The sequence below is a fragment of the Myotis brandtii genome, unplaced genomic scaffold, assembly GCF_000412655.1.
Source record: "Myotis brandtii unplaced genomic scaffold, ASM41265v1 scaffold136, whole genome shotgun sequence".
Classification (NCBI taxonomy): domain Eukaryota; kingdom Metazoa; phylum Chordata; class Mammalia; order Chiroptera; family Vespertilionidae; genus Myotis; species Myotis brandtii.
The window spans coordinates 6,520,078-6,537,952 of NW_005354829.1; the positions used below are offsets into that span (position 1 = coordinate 6,520,078).

The 17,875-nt window shown below is 36.5% G+C and overlaps 1 protein-coding gene across 1 annotated transcript in view; it reads right to left on the reverse strand.

The window, feature by feature from the left end:
• GLRB (glycine receptor, beta) overlaps positions 1-17,543 on the reverse strand; it is a 51,942-nt gene extending 34,399 nt beyond the window's left edge. Inside the window, exons 1-3 of the mRNA XM_005860539.2 lie at positions 17,480-17,543; positions 16,292-16,442; positions 1,402-1,508 (exon numbers count right to left, since the gene is read on the reverse strand). Coding sequence (XP_005860601.1) covers positions 1,402-1,508; positions 16,292-16,413 — 229 coding nt within the window. The 5' untranslated portion in view covers positions 16,414-16,442; positions 17,480-17,543. The remainder of the gene's footprint in view (positions 1-1,401; positions 1,509-16,291; positions 16,443-17,479) is intronic.
• Between the last annotated feature and the right edge of the window lie 332 nt (positions 17,544-17,875).

The window sequence follows — 17,875 nt, forward strand, 5'->3', positions numbered from 1 at the left end:
TTTAAATTGGGTTGATGCATTTACTTTAAGAAAATGTAAATTATTCTTTACAAAACATCATTTAAAAATATGGTGTAATTTTTTAAAATTTGTATAATCATCTGAAGTTCTTACTTGCCTTGGTAAGCAATATTCAATAGACTTCGCTTACATTTACTATACTTTTCTTTCTAATTCATGCAATTGCAAAATTAATCAGACATATAAGAGTCATTATAAAGATTTTTGCCTGACCTTTTAGAAAATAATTTGAAAGTTCATGGAGTGAGAACTAAGGTATAATGTTGCAAATTTCTTTCTTGCTTTCTTTTTTCTTTACTCGTTGTGGGCTGCTGGTTGGGCTAACAAAGGGAAAATGTGAATTTAGCCTTTCAGCCACATAACCACTGACTGATGAAAAACAGGTGGTGAATCAATATATGCTAGACATGTGACAATCCAGGCCATGGCTGTTGTTGAAAGTAACTGAATAGGTTCTGGTAATGAACAAAAAACCCTGTTTTTACAACATAGTTGTATAACTTCAGTTGACTAGAAGCAGCTGCAGACTTTTTTTTTCTGTGAAGGAAAAAAAAAATCAAGCTTTATGCTGATAATCTGATCTACATTAATACCTGTCCTTAGGATTACAGTTTTCCAGAGGAGATTTTTTTCATATTGCTTTTTCTAACTCATCAAGAGGACAAACAAGTAAAAATTAAAGCAAGAAAAAGAAAAAAAAAAGTTTGCTTCCCTATACAATCTTCTCATGACTTTCATAGCAAGTAGGAATTTTCTTCTTGGAAAGTGTGATAAAGAGTAGTATTTTGTTGGAATAAAATCAATCTCTGTTGTAGAAAACAGTCTTTTAAATACTTCAGAGGCTAAATACATGCTTCACTATTATTCACACAAGTTACTGTGTTTTTAAAACCCATATGACCATCTTCCATCTTTTTTTTTTTTCAGCAAAAGTGCAGAGGAAAAAACGTTTTATCAGTGTGAAAGGCTAGAAAACGTAAAAAGATAATCTAAATACAAATCAGAACATTTCTCTATTCCTATATAAGTATGTGGCCACTTTCCTACAAACTATAATTTTGATGTCTGTGAATGAAAGCCAGCTCTGTAGCCAGAGCCTACATTTTGAATCACTAAGGTTAAGAATACTAAGTACTCAGAAAACCCATTACAGAGGTTAGCCTGTTAGTTCACAATATACCTTTTTATACAAACTGGGAAGCATATAAAACTATTAGAATTATTATTTTGCCTATGTGTGGCATTACTCTGAATCTAAGTTCATTACAGGACATATCAATTTGCAATCTTGTTTTTAACATCATAATTAAATGATTTCATATATAAAAATAATGTTTAAATTACAAAGAAGAAGATATTTGAGGGGGGAAAAAAACAAACCTTTGAAATTTGGTCTTATCCTGGGATCATAACTGACCAGTAGCCTATTCAAGATATTGCTAGTGGAGTTGGCAGGGACTCGGGCAAGGTCCTCTGGTGACTGCTGGCTATAAGAGAAAAAAACAAAACAAGATCCTGATAAGTATTTAGAAATGGCAATCAATAGGAATGGGTCATTTTCAATGAAGAAAAGACTTGGCTTCTCGAGACAAATCTACAATTACAGCATGGAGTTTCCAAATAGAAGTAAATGAAAAGTAGTAGACATTGTCAGTAGGCTGAAATATATGTGCCATGAGAAATAAAACCAATAAAAAAGTACTTTAGCACTTATTTTTACCAAATGAATAAAACACTGTCCTAAATACTCCAACTTTCTTTTAAATAAAATTAAGCAGACATCTTACTTGTCCTGAAGCAAGCTTCAATCAAAATCTAGATGAGCACCAAACCAAGAGAGTGCAGACAATGAGATAACAGCAAAAGATATGTCATTTTTAATAATGTAGTATAATATGAACATTCTGCTTAAGGGAGTATGTGGATACCGTAAGATGGCCACAGAGATAGTCTAAGAATTTTTAAAAATCATGCTGATATTTATAAAATTATATTGTCCAAGAAATACACAATGAATGTTCTCATCGAGTTAAATATGTTGGAAGGGGGTGTGAAAATACATATACTGCTAAAGGAAACCTCATTTAAAATGGAGTTGAAAAGCCCTGTAGGGGGAGCTCTCATGCAAGTACCACTTCTTGCAACCGACAAAACCAGCAAGAAGGGAGGACATTTTTCACTTAGGATTCTATCTCCTGCTTTTATAAAAAGGAAGATCTCCTTGCCCCAGCAGCAACACATTAACCACCCCTTGCAGATCTATGAAAAACCACCACAACCTTGAACTCTTGTTCTCCAATGGACAACCCTCCCCAATTTCCTCCTAAAACCTAACAAAAGCTAACCTTCCCTTTGTCTCTTTGGACTTGCCTATGGTTCACCTGAGCTTGCTTGTCCCAAATTGCAACTCTCTGCTATTCCCAAATAAACTCAATTTCCAATAAAATAACTGGCTGTTTTTATTTTTGAGGATGACAGTTCAAATTGGTCAGAGAAGGTCTCTGTTATCAGACCAGTTAAACAGGGAAAATACAGAGCTACAAGATACAACTATCTCTTTCTATTATATGTGTTTGCTGTCAATGACTAAAAAGAGAAAAAAAACTGCCATATTTTTCTATTCCAATTAACTTTGAACAATGAATCGATTAAATTGGTAGTTGCTTGGCAATACTTTAAACACACACACACATTTCCTTGGAAACCAATGGAAAATGTTTGGTTATTATTTGTTTGGGTTTGTTTTAACACCCATGAACTCTGATCATATAATCATTTTCCCAATACAAAAAAAATCCATGAGAACCACAAGGAAGATTAAAACTATATTTGGAGCATCTAGCACTGTCCATTCATTATTGATATGGTAAAATGTCAATTTCATAAATGATATTCATTTATATGAATCAAACTTGGATGTATTGGCCGGGGCTTTGTTTTGAAATCCCAGCTCTTATCTATCAGGCAATTCTGTTCTGAGTTAATTATCATACAGTCTGCTGCAAAGATTCAACCACTAGAGGTAAGATGTGATCAATATTAAGAAATTCATGAAAAATCTAACAATAATATGGATTGATAAACCTTTTTCAAGTAGCTATCAGAGTCCAAAACATTTTTTAAAAAGTGAAAATCAAATTAGTTAAAACTCCCCAAATTGCAGGAGATTATATAGTACTTTAAAATTGTTTCTCATGGTCTTATTTAGACCAAAGTTGCAGAGAGTTGGAACTGGTAATAAGATTTCATTTCATTGCGGGTGAAATTGTAACCTCTTTAAAGCCAACTCTCACCCTTATCAAAGAAAATCCTGAAGAGAATGAAGGCATGTGGGATATAGGATGCAAATTAGTGTTCAAACTCACTTACAAGATTTCTCATTCATGAGATGAGAAAATAATTGATCAATTACAAAATACTCATATTGGTTCAATTAAAGAGTGCTATTATTGTGCCTCTTGATATAAAATCTTTCATAAGTATCTTCCTTCTAAACAATGAAACGACCAGACAGCATAAAGACAATTAACACTAGTTTTTGTAGTAGAGAACTTTCCAGCCTGATTTTTTTTCTTCCAGCTGTGAAGAGTGGCAGAATATGCCACCCTACAATAAATCCCTTTGTCATAAGGATTATTTTGAGCTAAAGACACTTGGAAAATAGCAAATGAAGGGAGAGACCTTCTTTGAACTCTCCTTATCTGCCAATAAACAGATCCTCCAAAATGAATTCAATTATCATAGAACCCCTCCCCAGAAATTTCAACTAGGAAAGACTCACTTTTATCACAGGAGAGGAGAGTAGAAGTGGACAGCACACCAGACAAACTTTGTAATAAAGTATCATATTTTTCTATATTTTAAATGGCCAATTCATCTTTCCTATAAATCATTAATGCTCCCTTAGTGGCCTACATCCCCCACGCCCCTCTCCCCCCCGTTAAGATGATATATAAGCCCAGTCGGTGTGGCTCAGTGGTTGAGCACTGACCGATGAACCAGGAGGTCATGGTTCGATTCCCAGTCAGGGCATATGCCCGGGTTGTGGGCTTGATCCCCAGTGTGGGGCGTGCAGAAGGCAGCTGATCAATGATAGTCTCTCATCATTGATGTTTCTATCTCTCCCTCTTCCTACTTCTCTGAAATCAGTAAAAATATAGTTAAAAAATAAAAATATATTTTAAAAAAAGATGATATGTAAGCTCTCAAATCTCACTATTTTTGGGGTATTCACTTTTTTTTATTGTAATGTACCTGTGCATGTAATATTGAAAATTAAGTTTGAATACCTTTTCTCTTATTAATATGCCTATTTCCAGTTTACTTAATAGACCCAATTATAAGCTGTAAGCTGTGTCAATCAAACTCATTTTCTAGCTATTCTAATTCACTAGCAAATTTTGTCCTTCCTTCATTCACTGGCTCAGAATAAAACCCCCTTCCTGGAATATTGTAATTTCCACTTCTTATTGTATTAATCTAAACCCAAACCATCTTTCAAGATTGACTTTCTAAAATCTTGTCTCAATCATCCCACCTTACTCTAATGAAGACAAACTGATAAATATACATTGCCAATTATTTTGTAGTTATTGATTTTAGCGAGAGAGGAAGGGAGAGGGATAGAGAGATAGAAACATCCATCAGCTGCCTCCCTTACACCCACGACTGGGGATCAAGCCCACAACCCATGCATGTGCCCCAACCAGGAAGCTAACCAGGAACCTCTTAGTTCATGGGTTGGTGCTCAACCACTACAGCCAGGCTGTAGTTTTTCTTATCTACATGTATATTACCAATAAGACTAGATGCAGACAGTATAATACTTGAGGAAATAATGGCTTCTGCCTTTTTGTAATAACCCTGTACAGCTTATATAGTATCAAATACACATTGGGCTCAAGCCCTTTTCATCTGCCAGGTCTTTAGGTAGACTTTAGTCTCAAGATAGCTGCATGTGCTGTAAGCAGTAGCAGTTACACTCATCATTTCCAGATGCGGAAGAGCATTTATTCCTGTGGTGTCCTCTTAGGAGAAAGGACTTTTTTTCTCTCAGAAGCTTTCTAGCATTGGACATTGCTGAACCAATCACTGGCCAGGAGGAAGAAACAATCATGATTAGCTCAGATTATAGTCTGGTATGAAATAGATATTAGAGAATTAATCATCTTGTCCATTACACTCTTGTATTTGATAATCACAAATACTTGCTTAAATAAGAGAGATATTAGCCACACAGAGAATCATTTATTCAGTGAAGTGAAAGAGAAAAGCCAGATTGGTAGGAAAGTGAGTGGTAGGTGAGTAAATGAAGCAAGAGAGTATATGGTATATGTGGAAATGAAGACACAGAAAAATTACGACAGTTTTCTAAAGTGGTAGAGTCAAGAATGAAACCTGCTAATCCAGATTTCTAGTTATCATTTGACAATAAGCCTGCCATCATGGAAAAGAAATACTATCTATCTTCTTATGATCATCCATCCATATATTGTTTTATATTGCTTTATTTAGGACAATAATCTATATTATATCACACCATAAGTTCAATTAGTTTTACTAGCTTTTAAAATTATTAGTTCTAGAAAATCTGAATTTGACCTTTTCCAATTAATCAGTATCACTTTTCTATCTAGTTATCTCCAAATGCTTGTATTTTTTCTCCAAAGCCAACAACAACAACAAAATCTTGCCTGGCTGGTGTGGACCAGTGGTTGAGTGTCGACCTATGAACCAGGAGGTCAATGTTTGAGTCCTGGTGAGGGCATATGTCTGGGTTGTGGGCTCAATCCCTAGTATGGGGTGTGCAGGAAGCCGCCAGTCAATGATTCTCTCTCATCATTGATGTTTCTATCTCTCTCTCTCTCTCCCTTCCTCTCTGAAATAAATAAAAATATATGTCTTTAAAATCTTATGTGTTAAAAACAAAAAATGTTGGCTGGCAAAAACAACCTCTTGAATTGAAAAAGGGAACACATCACATATACTATAGTCCATTTTATTCTTATTTCATCACTATGTATTCTCATGGCTCTGATGCAGGTGCCTTGATACAAATATTTAGTCAATAGTTCACCCTTCTTTATATTAATATTTCAGAGGCATTTCAAAATTTAAGAGAAATCTCATGTAGTTTATATTCACATGCATAAATTTTGGGATTTTCATATCATATGAAATCATATATTTTGCTTAGTCAATACTAAAATAACTTTAAAGTCATCTCTAAACATTAAAAAACAACAACACATTTTAAGTGCCTAGATACCTATGCCACTTTCTTCCAAAGAGCTAAAACAATTTGCATGTAGCATATTTTCCTATGTCTGTACTTGCCTATATATAACCTTATAATCTGGAAAGGGAACAGTACTATTTATACAAAATAAGCACAAATAAGAAGAGTTAAATGATGTTAGCAAGGTCACACACTTACTGCCTTTCACTATTAGAGTCTTCATATTCTGAATCTCAATCTAATGTTTTATCCATCTGACTATGCTATTTTGTTTTATTTCAAGAAATCTATCAACAATTATGATATTATTGCAAAACAGGGTTGATTTCATGAAAATGTGATATTAATTTAAGAAAATAACTTACTCTATTCAGGCAACGTGATCAAATGACAAGAAAAAATAATATTTTATATCAAAAGCTTTTTTTACAACCAGTCTTCTTTTGTTCTCTTGCCTAAACTCCAACCAAAGTCGTTACTAATATGCAAAGTTATGCAAGGAATGTATCAGGCTATATAGCTGTATGATGTAATGTTTTCCAGCACTAAAGGAAAAATCCAGAAATTTCTTTGCAAAGGGGAAAAGCTCAGTTTTCCATTAACTGTAGGACATTCATATTTTTACATGACCCTTTAGTGACCACACTGCACAGTGCCATTTCAGAAATGGTGTGTATGAGTATATTGTCTTAATCTCATCCCTCAAACCAGGAATTTGAGCCCAAAGGGATTGCTTTGTTTTTCCAAGAGTTATAAATACCACAGCAATGGGCAAAGATCTTCTCAGGCCTGGATTCAGTATGGCCTATGTCAGCATGTGTACACTGGGCCTGAGGCCCTGCAAAGCTTTTGGCAGTACATGAACTAAATAAAAGAAGCATAAAGCAGCAAGGAAGAGCAAGGTTGTCAAATATGTGGGTTGTATTATTCCTCCTGTTTACTCCAGGGCAGGAGTTCTTTACCTCCTTTTTAGGTTACAGACACAGCTATGAATCTGATAAAAGCTATGTTCTTCCCTGAAAAATACATGCAAAGTTTGCAATGCTGAGGGTTACCAGACCTGTGGACCATAAGCTGAGAAACAACTCCTTTCATGGACACAAATGCTGGTATCCTCATCTAGGAGGTGATTTAAAAAATAAAATCAGGTATCTTGTAGTGACAGAAGTAAGATCAGGGGGGAAAAAAACAGATGAGAATATGCAGAACCCAACTGAAAGAGCTCCCTATGGCCAAACCTATAATGATTTGAGCAATAAAATAAAGTAGTATTGGGTTATATTCTAAACTATAAAATAAAATCCAAGAATCCATATGGACATATGCTTCCCCAAAACACATATCCCTGTGCTAATTATGAGAAAAACATCAGACAAATCCCAATTGAGTGGCATTTTACAAAACACCTGACTAGTACACCTCAACGCTGTCATGGTCATGAAAAACAAGAAAGTCAGAGGAACTTCACAGCTGAGAGGAAACTAAGGAGGCGTAAAGACCAATATAATGAATATCCTGAATGGGAATCTGTAACAGAAAAAGGACATTAGATAAAAACTAAGGAAATCTCAATGAGGTACAGATTTTAGTTAATAATAAATGTGTCAATATAGGTTCTTCAACTATAAAAATGTACCACACTAATATAAAATATTAATAATAGGGAAAACTAAATGCAGGGTTATTTGTGAATTCTGTAGTCTTTGGGCAATTTTTCTATAAATCTAAAACTGTTCTAAAATAAAAAGTGTATTTAGGGAGGGGGAGAGAGCCAACAGCCAAGGCCTTAACAGACCCCTCAGCAAAGAAGATGCACAGATGGAAAAATAAACATATGAAAGATGTTCCAGGTTATAGGTCACCAGGGTAAGCAAATTAAAGAACAATGATATATTACCCCACATCTATTAGAATGACCAAAATCCAGAACATTAACACCAAATACAAGTGAGAATGAGGACCAATAGGAACTCTCATTCATTGCTGGTGGGAATGCAAAATGGTACAGCTGCTCTGAAAGACCATGTGGTGATTTCTTAAAAAACTACACATACTCTTCACCATCGCATCCAGCAATCATGCTCCTTGGAGATGAAAACAATGTTCACACAAAAAGCCTGCACACAAATATTTATAACAGATTTATTGGTATTTGCCAAAACCTGAAAGAAACCAAGAAATCCTTCAATAGATGAATGGATAAACAAACTGTGGTGCATCCAAACAATGGAATATTATTCAGCACAAAAAAGGAATGCGCCATCAAGCCATGAAAAGACGTGGTGAAACAGAAATGCATATTACTAAGTGAAAGAAGCCAATCTGGAAAGACTATATACTATATGATTCTAACCATATGACATTCTGGAAAATGCAAAACTGCAGACAGTGAAAAGATCAGTAGTTGCCAGGGATTGGTTGGAGGAGGGGAAGAGAGATGACTAGGCAGAGCACAGAGATTTTTAGGTCAGTGAAACTACTCTTCTAGATAATCAGGCAGACAGTCATATAAAGCTAAACATTTTATACACTCAGGTAAGAAACTAAGTCAATAGTTATTTTTGAATCCAGATAATTAAGGGGTTATTTGTTTTGTATCTTCCTAATGTATTACTACCTCTCTTGACAGCTTCTGTATTTTTCCATTCTGTTTTCACACATTAAATTGTGAACAGTGGTTTATGACTATAGCGAGTGATACATTTTACATGATTAGCTGAGTTTAATTAGTTTATAATTTATTTGAAAAGAATGTGTTTATGAGTAAATGTGGATGTGTGTGGCAAAGTCTGGCATGTTACTATAGGCCAAGAATCATAATTAAGAACAGTGTTCCACAACATTTATTTCATTTATCTCCGCAGTGGGCTTCAGGAACTTTTGGATCCTGTAGAAACATTTTCAAATCTTGTCTAACTTCAATTATGCACTTACATCATCCATGGCTCAAAAAAAAATGTTTTTCACAAAGTAGAAACATCTATTTGGAGAGATGCTGGATTTTGATACTAGCAATTTCCAAATCCCATCAAAGGCTATGGTCTTTTTAACTTCATATCACATGTGAGATTACTTGTCCTGTGAATACTATAAGTATTTTCTATTTATATGGTATGATTCTCAAACAGGGTAAAACACTATACATTCTCGCTACTTCTCATTGGTTTGTTAATTTGATACAAAACTCATGTCATAAATAATTAAGTGTAAACCTCAATCCAAACCAAATGTTTACTGTGCAATTGCTTTCTGTGCTTTGCAGAAATAGTATTTTATCCTGACCCAGCAAATAAAAATCCGTAGTAACACCTCTAACTGCAACTGGAAAAGTACTTATCTTTTCTCAATTTTCCATGCATAGCATAGATATAAAATGTTTCTCTTCTGGCCTAATAGAACTGGTAATAAGATAAACCCACACTAATGCACATAATAAAGTTAAGTGTGGGAATAATTGAAGAAACACTTGTCTAACAGTCTACAGACTGGTTGGTGTTCTAGCCCAGACAGACTGTAAGATTCCCACGTGGTACTGGGCAATTCACTTGCCCTCTTTGAGCGTCAGTATCCTCACCTTTAAATCAAAGGTTTTGGACCCCATTCAATAATCTGGATCTACCTGTTGTGGATGCTGTGGTGCTGCAACCCCAATGGTCGCTTCAAAACTGAGATGGTTGCCAGGAATGCTGGCTGTTTAGGAGTCTGAGCTGTGTCTCTTCTGGAGTAACCTTCAGCTGAAGAGAGGTGTCTTACCCATATCCAAAAACTTTGTCATGGATATGCAAGGGAACCCTTTCTACTAATAGAGACAACTTGAGAGGGTGCCCCAGCTGCAGAGCGCCCTAGGGCATTGACTGATGCTTAGGTGCAGCTGTACTGTTCCTGGGTTTGAATCCCCTTTATTCACTCACATAGGTGTTGTTCCAAAAGCAATTGCTCTCTGCCTGTAGATCTTCATCTCAGAATCTGTTTTTGAGAGAATTCAATCTACAACATTAGCTAAATAATAAGATTCCTTAAAGAACAACATCTTATACAACTATCAATATGCAGCATTTCTCTTACTTTAGTCATTCCTGAATTGACTTAACAAAATTCTTGAGTTTTTATATATGCCATGCAAGGTACCAGATACTGGTTATGCATTTAAAAATCCAACACAAATGTTGATTATCCTATCTAATAAAGAGGGAATATGCAAATTGACTTTCACTCCATCACAACGTTGGTGGCGCCCAGTCCCCTCAGCCCTGCCGGAGTCACCCAGTCCTTTCAGCCCCACTGGGGAGGGGGGGGGGGGGGCAGGGGCGCAGTGGGGCGGGTGGCAGGTGCGCAGTGTGGCCGGACCCACCCTCAGCCCCTCAGCCACCCAGGGCTGCCTGAGGTTCAGGTAACCAGGGCCGGCCGAGGCTTGTGCTGCCAGCAGTGGCAGCAGCAGAAGTGTGATGGGGGCGTTGCCTTACCCTGATCACCGGGTCGCCTCCAGCCCCTGAGGGCTCCCGGACTGTTAGAGGGGGCAGGCTGGGCTGAGGGATGCCTCCTCCAATGCATGAATTTTCATGCACCAGGCCTCTAGTTCTGATATAAAAGTAGTCTTCAAAACTGTGGGTTCAGATGAATCTGTCTAGTGATTCTTGGCTTTGGCTGGCCTTGAATTCACCTAAGAACCTCTGCAAACTTCTGATGCCCTCCAGATTTAATTAGTTTAAGTTGTTTAGCCCAGGCATCAGAATATTAAAAGCTCCTCAGATTATTCCAGTGATCAGATAGTCACTTGCTAGAAAAGAGAATTTACAGTGAGAAAAGAACATGGAATTAAAACATGAGCAGATGGAGGAAAAAATAAGCCGACAATTATGACAAATAACTGCCTAAGAGGAAGGAGGAAATCCATACGTGAGTGTCAACAGAACTCCAGGAAAAAGGATATTCTATGGGAGGGTTGGTTAACAGGACCAAATGTCATGGTGAGGTTGCGATCAGGACTGAAAACTCTCTGTGTGGGGTTTAGCAAAAAGGAGAGCTGTTTTCAGCTGAGAAAGAGATTGAACCCAGATAGATGGGCGTGGACAGAACAGAGAGCAGTAGGAAAGGAAATTGAATGAGGGAGTACACCTATTGAAAAGTTTGACTGGGAGCAACTTTAACAAGATGGAATAGGAAGCCTGGACCCTCCTTTCCCCCATGGACACACCATTCCCTTTGTCAGAAGTCCAGGAACTAGTTGAGAGGCTTCTACACCCAACCAGCTGCAATGAAACTAGGAGGGAAAGTGGGGACACTCTCTCACCATAAACCGCACCCCAGAGCAGCATACCCCTATACCATCCAGAGCTCCCAGCTTCTCCCTGAGCAGGAAAAGGTCTTACCCCACATGTAACATCCCAGCTTTCCTAGATGCTACCCTAGATACTGGGTTCTATTTCCCCTGTCCCAGAGCAACAATGGGGCCCAGTATATGCCAGAACGAAGCTGTTGTTGGAATAAGCAGAGTTCACCATAGCTCCACCCCACCCCCTCAGTGCATAATAATTGGACTGTAAAACCCAGTTCCTCCCTGTATCTGCACCGGCGATGGTCATAAGATTAATAATAGCCACTCACATGTGGAAACAGCCTACAAGTCCATTGACAGATAACTGGCTTTTTTAAAAAAACAAAACATGGTATATTCATACAATGGAGTTGTATTTACCCTTAAAAAAGGAAATCTTGCCATATGCAACATAAGGATAAACCCTGAGGGCCTTATGCTAAGTAAAATAAATCAGTCACAGAAGCACAAATATTGCATGATCCTCCTTATATGAAGAGTCTAAAATAGTCAAACTCAGAGAAGCAGAGAATACAATGGTGGTTGATGGAGTGAGGAGGCTATGGGGAATTGCTAATTAACAGGTAAAATTTCACTGATGCAAAGATGAATAAGTTCTAGAGATTTTCTGTACAATATTGTACCTACAGAAAACAACATTATAACATCTAATAAAAAAAAATCTGTGAAGAGGCCAGATCTCATGTTAAGTATTCATACCACAATAAAATGTTTAAATTTAAAAAACAACATGCAGTGACAACACTCAAAAAAGAAAAGTCATACTGTATGTATATATACAGTGAGTTTTAAGTGAAGTTATAGCTCAATTTCATTTAGAAAAAAAATAGTTAAATTAGTTTGCTGCTTTTTTGGGGGGGAGGGCTGTTTCCTTGAACTATTTACAAAGCTATTGTTTGGAAACAAAATTTAATTTCTTGGCTTTCTTCTAAGGAGAATCTGGCACATAAAGAGATAAGTAAACACCAGCAGGACAAATTGGCATTGGATACAGCTCCGAAGTACTTAAACTTTAAATATTAATAAATTTTTACCCCCTTAACATGAAAAATCTAGCAAGGAAAAAAATGGCTACAGACAGGTGGGTTTCAGAGACATATTGCATTTTTCTATACTGTAGTCCATACTGTAAAACTTGAGTGAATTACAAAAGATGCAGTTGAGTGAGAAAAAGTTAATCCCAATTTCAGATTCTCCCCTCCCCCAAAATAGGTGTTAAAGAGATCTAAATGATGGGTGAAAAAACCAGCCTTAGATTCGGGAGAGCTCACTCATTCACTCTAGGGAGGAAAAGGAATAGAGCAGCCATTCTCAACCTGTAGGTCGTGACCCCTTTGGGGGTCGAACGACCCTTTCACAGGGGTCGCCTAAGACCATCGGAAAACACATATATAATTACATATTGTTTTTGTGATTAATCACTATGCTTTAATTTTGTTCAATTTGTAGCAATGAAATTGGGGGTCACCACAACATGAGGAACTGTACTAAAGGGTCGCGGCATTAGGAAGGTTGAGAACCACTGGAATAGAGGGAGGTGGCAATATAGGCAGGATCATATGCCCCCATGGAAAATTGAGTCAGACAGTTTCCCTGTCCTCCTTAAAAGTGTCAAGCTAACAATCCAGAACAAGTTTCTTGTATAGCTGCCAAAATGTAAGAGTTCTTACATGAACACCTAGAAAATAAAAGAAAATATACTGCACCATATTTTAAAACAATTCAGAACCTTAAAGGCACCAAGAAACAAATGTGACTAATTTTAAAATGTATTTGTAAAGGTTTGATGATATCATATCCAGTACTTACCAAATGATTGACATGACTGATAACTTCTATCACCTGTATTTTGTTGGCATTCTTTTTCAGGGGGAAAAAGAGGCTCCTTGAATGTAAATTTTCAAGAGTTGAAACTATTTCCCCCTGACAAAATTCATACTTAACTAGAACCACAAATTCTGAATATACTACACATGTAGTATTCCATAAATATTCAATGAGTCATTCAACAAATATTTAACAAGTGCCTGCCACCGCCAGCTTTTTTTTTTTTTTTTTTAAGGTCCTGGGAAAATACCAGCAAATAAAACACAAAAACACTTACATCCGATGGAGCTCAACCTCTGGTTCATGGAGTAATTGGCCACAGGATAAGAATAAAAATAAAAAATCCCTAGTTCCCATTCTTTAAAGAATTCTACTCAGTGCAATGGTTTATATTTGATATGGTTTTTTTTTTTAAAAAAAAACACAAAAAACTATTATCCCAGGGCTAGCCACATTTATGAAAATGTGGTTATTCCAATGTCATGGTAAATATCTTCATTCCTAAGGAGTTTGTTTGCTCTGTCTTTTTTTCCCCATGTGTGGTTGTTTTTCTTGTTTACTGTTTAATTTAATGCTTGAATACAAATTAGAAACAAAATTGAGTCTATTTTATGAAAAGTTGACATAAGTGAAGCCATTTTAAAATAGACCTAGAATAGCCATTCTAGAGGAATTTCTTACAAGTATTGCTCCATGAACCTTTGGAATGGTTGAACTAGGTGAAGTGACCTTTGCACTGGGCCAAGGCAGCATTGTCTTATAAAGAATTATTTGTAAAACTAGCAGGAAAGCAGGCATCCCAACCACAAGAACTGTTGATTATGGACATTCTCCCTGAAGATAGAATCAGTAACCAGTCACATACAGCTAAAAAGTAACTCAGTGTGTGAACACCAATGGAAATTCCTTTCATCTACTCATGCAATTGTTTCTTTTCATTTTCTCACAAAAAGTCCTTTCCTCTGTAATCAGAACACAATTTTGGTTTCTGCTTAAATCTATGCCCCCGAGTTGCACTTTTGTGACCTCAAATAAACAATGGTGCCTCTCACTTTGGCTTCTTATTTTAGGTTAACAAAACAATGTCAATAAAAATCCCAGCATTTTGTGTCTATACATATGCAAGTAGAATAGCTGATTCTAAAATTCATAAGGAAACACAAAGGACCTAAAATGGCCATGGTACGTCTAGAGAACAAAGCTAGAGGACATGCAGGCATTCTGCTATAGTAATTAGAAAGTGTGTTATTGACACAAGGTGCATAGTAATAAACCAGTGGGACAGGATGGAGAAACAAGCAACTGGTTTACAACAAAGACACAACTGCATTGAAAGACACAATGGCCTTTCAATCAATGTGCTGCTTTTAAAAATGAGTCCTGACCCCATACCACATCATACACAAAAAAATAAATTGAAATGGATTACAGAACTGAATGTGAAAGTAAAGACAATAAAGCATCTAAGGGGGAAAAAAGGAGATTATCTTCATGACCCTGGAGTAGAGAGGTATTTCTTAAATAAAACACAAAAGCATTAAAAAAGATTAATAAATCAAATTAGACTCAGACTTCATTAAAAATAATTACTTAAGGTCATCAAAAGACACTGTTAAGTAAGTTAAAACACATACCAAAAATTGGAAAAAGAGCTGTAGTATATATATCTGACAAAGAACTCTCTCATGAATGTATAAATAACTTCTACATAGCAATAATAAAAAAAAATGGACAGATTTTTTAAAAGGTGGGGAAATAATTTTCAAAAGTGAGCATTTTGCAAAAGACTTATAACTAAAAGTCCCATATACTTAAGAAAAGGTGCTCAGAAATGTTAATCATCAGGCAAATGCAAATTAAAATCACAATGTGATATCTTATACCCATATCAGATAGCTAAAATTCAAATGATTGCCGATATTATCAAGTTTTGACAAGGACGTGAAGCAACTGGAACTCTCACACATGAATGATGGGGGAGTAGAGCTGGAAAACTACCCATATCTCCTAGAGTTCAATATACTTGTACCCTATGATTCAGAAAATTCATTTCTGAATATATGGGTATGCATACTATCTTCAGTCTGGATGAGTGTTTCCTATGTATGGTCTTATTTTAGTCATTGATAAAATGTTGAACACAATAAGGCCAAAATGTCACCAGGAAACATCAGCCAGGTTGAAGATGTTCTACTAATTACCCAGTTGTTAACTCATCTAGTTGTAAAATTGGGACCATATTTCTAAATATTGTCCATAGGGATCATATAAATTATTTTTAAGTGCCTTCACCAATCCAAATTTAATGACTTATAAAAGCCAATGATCTTTAGGTTGTTATTCACTCTTTAAACAAATTTTTATTTTGTGTGTGTATGTGTGTTATGCTGCTCTTTAGTGATTGAGTCAATAAGATCCTGCTCTCAAAGAGCTTTCAATCTAGAGGGGAAACTGTATTTATAATATGATAGGCAATTAGGGTACTATAAAGGCACAGAGTGTGTTTATCTCAATCAGACTAACAGAATTAGGAAAAGCTTCCCAAAGGAGATAACAGGGTTTGAGTTGAGTTTGAGGTCATTAAGAGACAGTCAGATTCAAATGTTAAATGTATGGGTGTGATGTTCTTCAGAAAGTCTGGGTCAGACACAGGTTTAGGAGTCAACAGTAAATAAATGATATTTAAAGTCATAGATTTGGACAAGACCACTAAGGTGGGAGTTAACGAAAGATAGGGGACATTGGCAAATTAGTGCATATTCTGATATGAAAGGTTCTGCTGATATGTGTTTCAATAAGCAACCTTACTTGGATAAAAAAAAATGCAATAACATCTCTCCATATGAGAATATAAGGCAGGAAGAACGTACGATGGGCATAGATACTGCTTCTTTTTCCCCTTCCCCTTCTTTGAAGACTTCTCTTTAGAATAGGCTTCTTCAACCCACAAGGAAATTAAAATAAAAAAGGCAATCGCCGGTAAAAACTTCATCGTGAAACGTTAAATTTCAGGAGGTGGATCTACAAGAAAGAACAAGAAAACATTTACATGTATGAAGCAAATATGCCTATTTAAGGAGTAAAATCATTACTAACCAATAGACATTTGTACATCAAATCCTCATTGCTCATTCCTAGGTGGTTATATGTCACTATATATTTTGTGCTGATTTAGCAGTAAAAAGTTAATTTAAATAATGGTAGGAAATAATATAGTACTGAGGAATAAAAGATGTAATATTTCTGATTCTATAATTACACAAAATTGTAAAATGATATTGACTTGCACAGTACATCAATCATGCTTAGTAAGATATCTGGAAGGAAGTTCAACACGGTGTTAAAATGGTTTCTGATGCTATTAAATTTGAATTAATTTTTGTTTTCTTTTTTCATTTTTAGATTGTTTTAAATTTGCGTGCATATTTTCCATAAACAATAAGACTAATTAAAGGGAAGATAATTTTAAGTATTAAAAATTGACAGAGATAAAAGAAAAAATTATCATCAAAGAGTTTCACCCTCTAAATGCACTGTTTTTATTTATACACACTAATTTGCAAGCTTTTACCCCCCAAAAGGATGTATATGGATTTAAATTTGCTTTTTGGCTTTCCTCCTTGCTTGATACTAATGTTTATTACCCAAAAATGATTTCTGACTGCAGATATTCTAGGTAACATTATATAAAATGAAGTAGCAAGTATAGTTAGATTCTTCCAACTAATCTTCCTAGCCATATTTTAATAACATTGTCCGTGCTGAAATGAGAATTATATTCTTGCCAGTGTCTGATGCATCAACCTCCGCCCCCCCAAAAAACAACAACAAACAAACCGCAAACAACCTTAAACTTCTGCTAACACTGGAATATTTAAACCTCTTCTGCATTCTTCATTTCCAAACCATAAATTGCTTCACCTTCATTGCAGAAGGGGAGACCTATCAGATGCCTCAACATTAACTTAATTCCCACCGGACCCTTACAAACGTGCTTCTCCCATGTCATGTTTTTCACCTCCCTTTCTTTCCCCCAATAATTATTTCCCCACGTTTACCCGTGGCACCCCCTTCCAGCAAGCCAGGTCCTTTCTAATGAAGACAAGAGAGGGTGCATGTCAGGCCAACAGCGAGAGCAGAAGGCTCTCTGTCAACTTACAGCATTGGACGCTCCCTGCCCCCAACCTCCCATGGCACCCACTTCCAGACACCTTTGCCCACAGCAGCAGGTACTTCGCCCACCACCTTCACGTCCTTCCCCCAGAAAAACCAAGGGCCGTCCTAGCGGTTTGAATGGGCAGAGAGGAATTCAACTCTATGTTCTCTGCCTTCCCCTCCAACCTTGCAAAGAGGACAGCTGCAATGACTGAAGGATCTTCAGCAGCACCACGCCAGGAGCCCTCCCCACCAACGCGCGTTCTCTAATGACCCCGGCCCTCGGCATCCCTCCATCC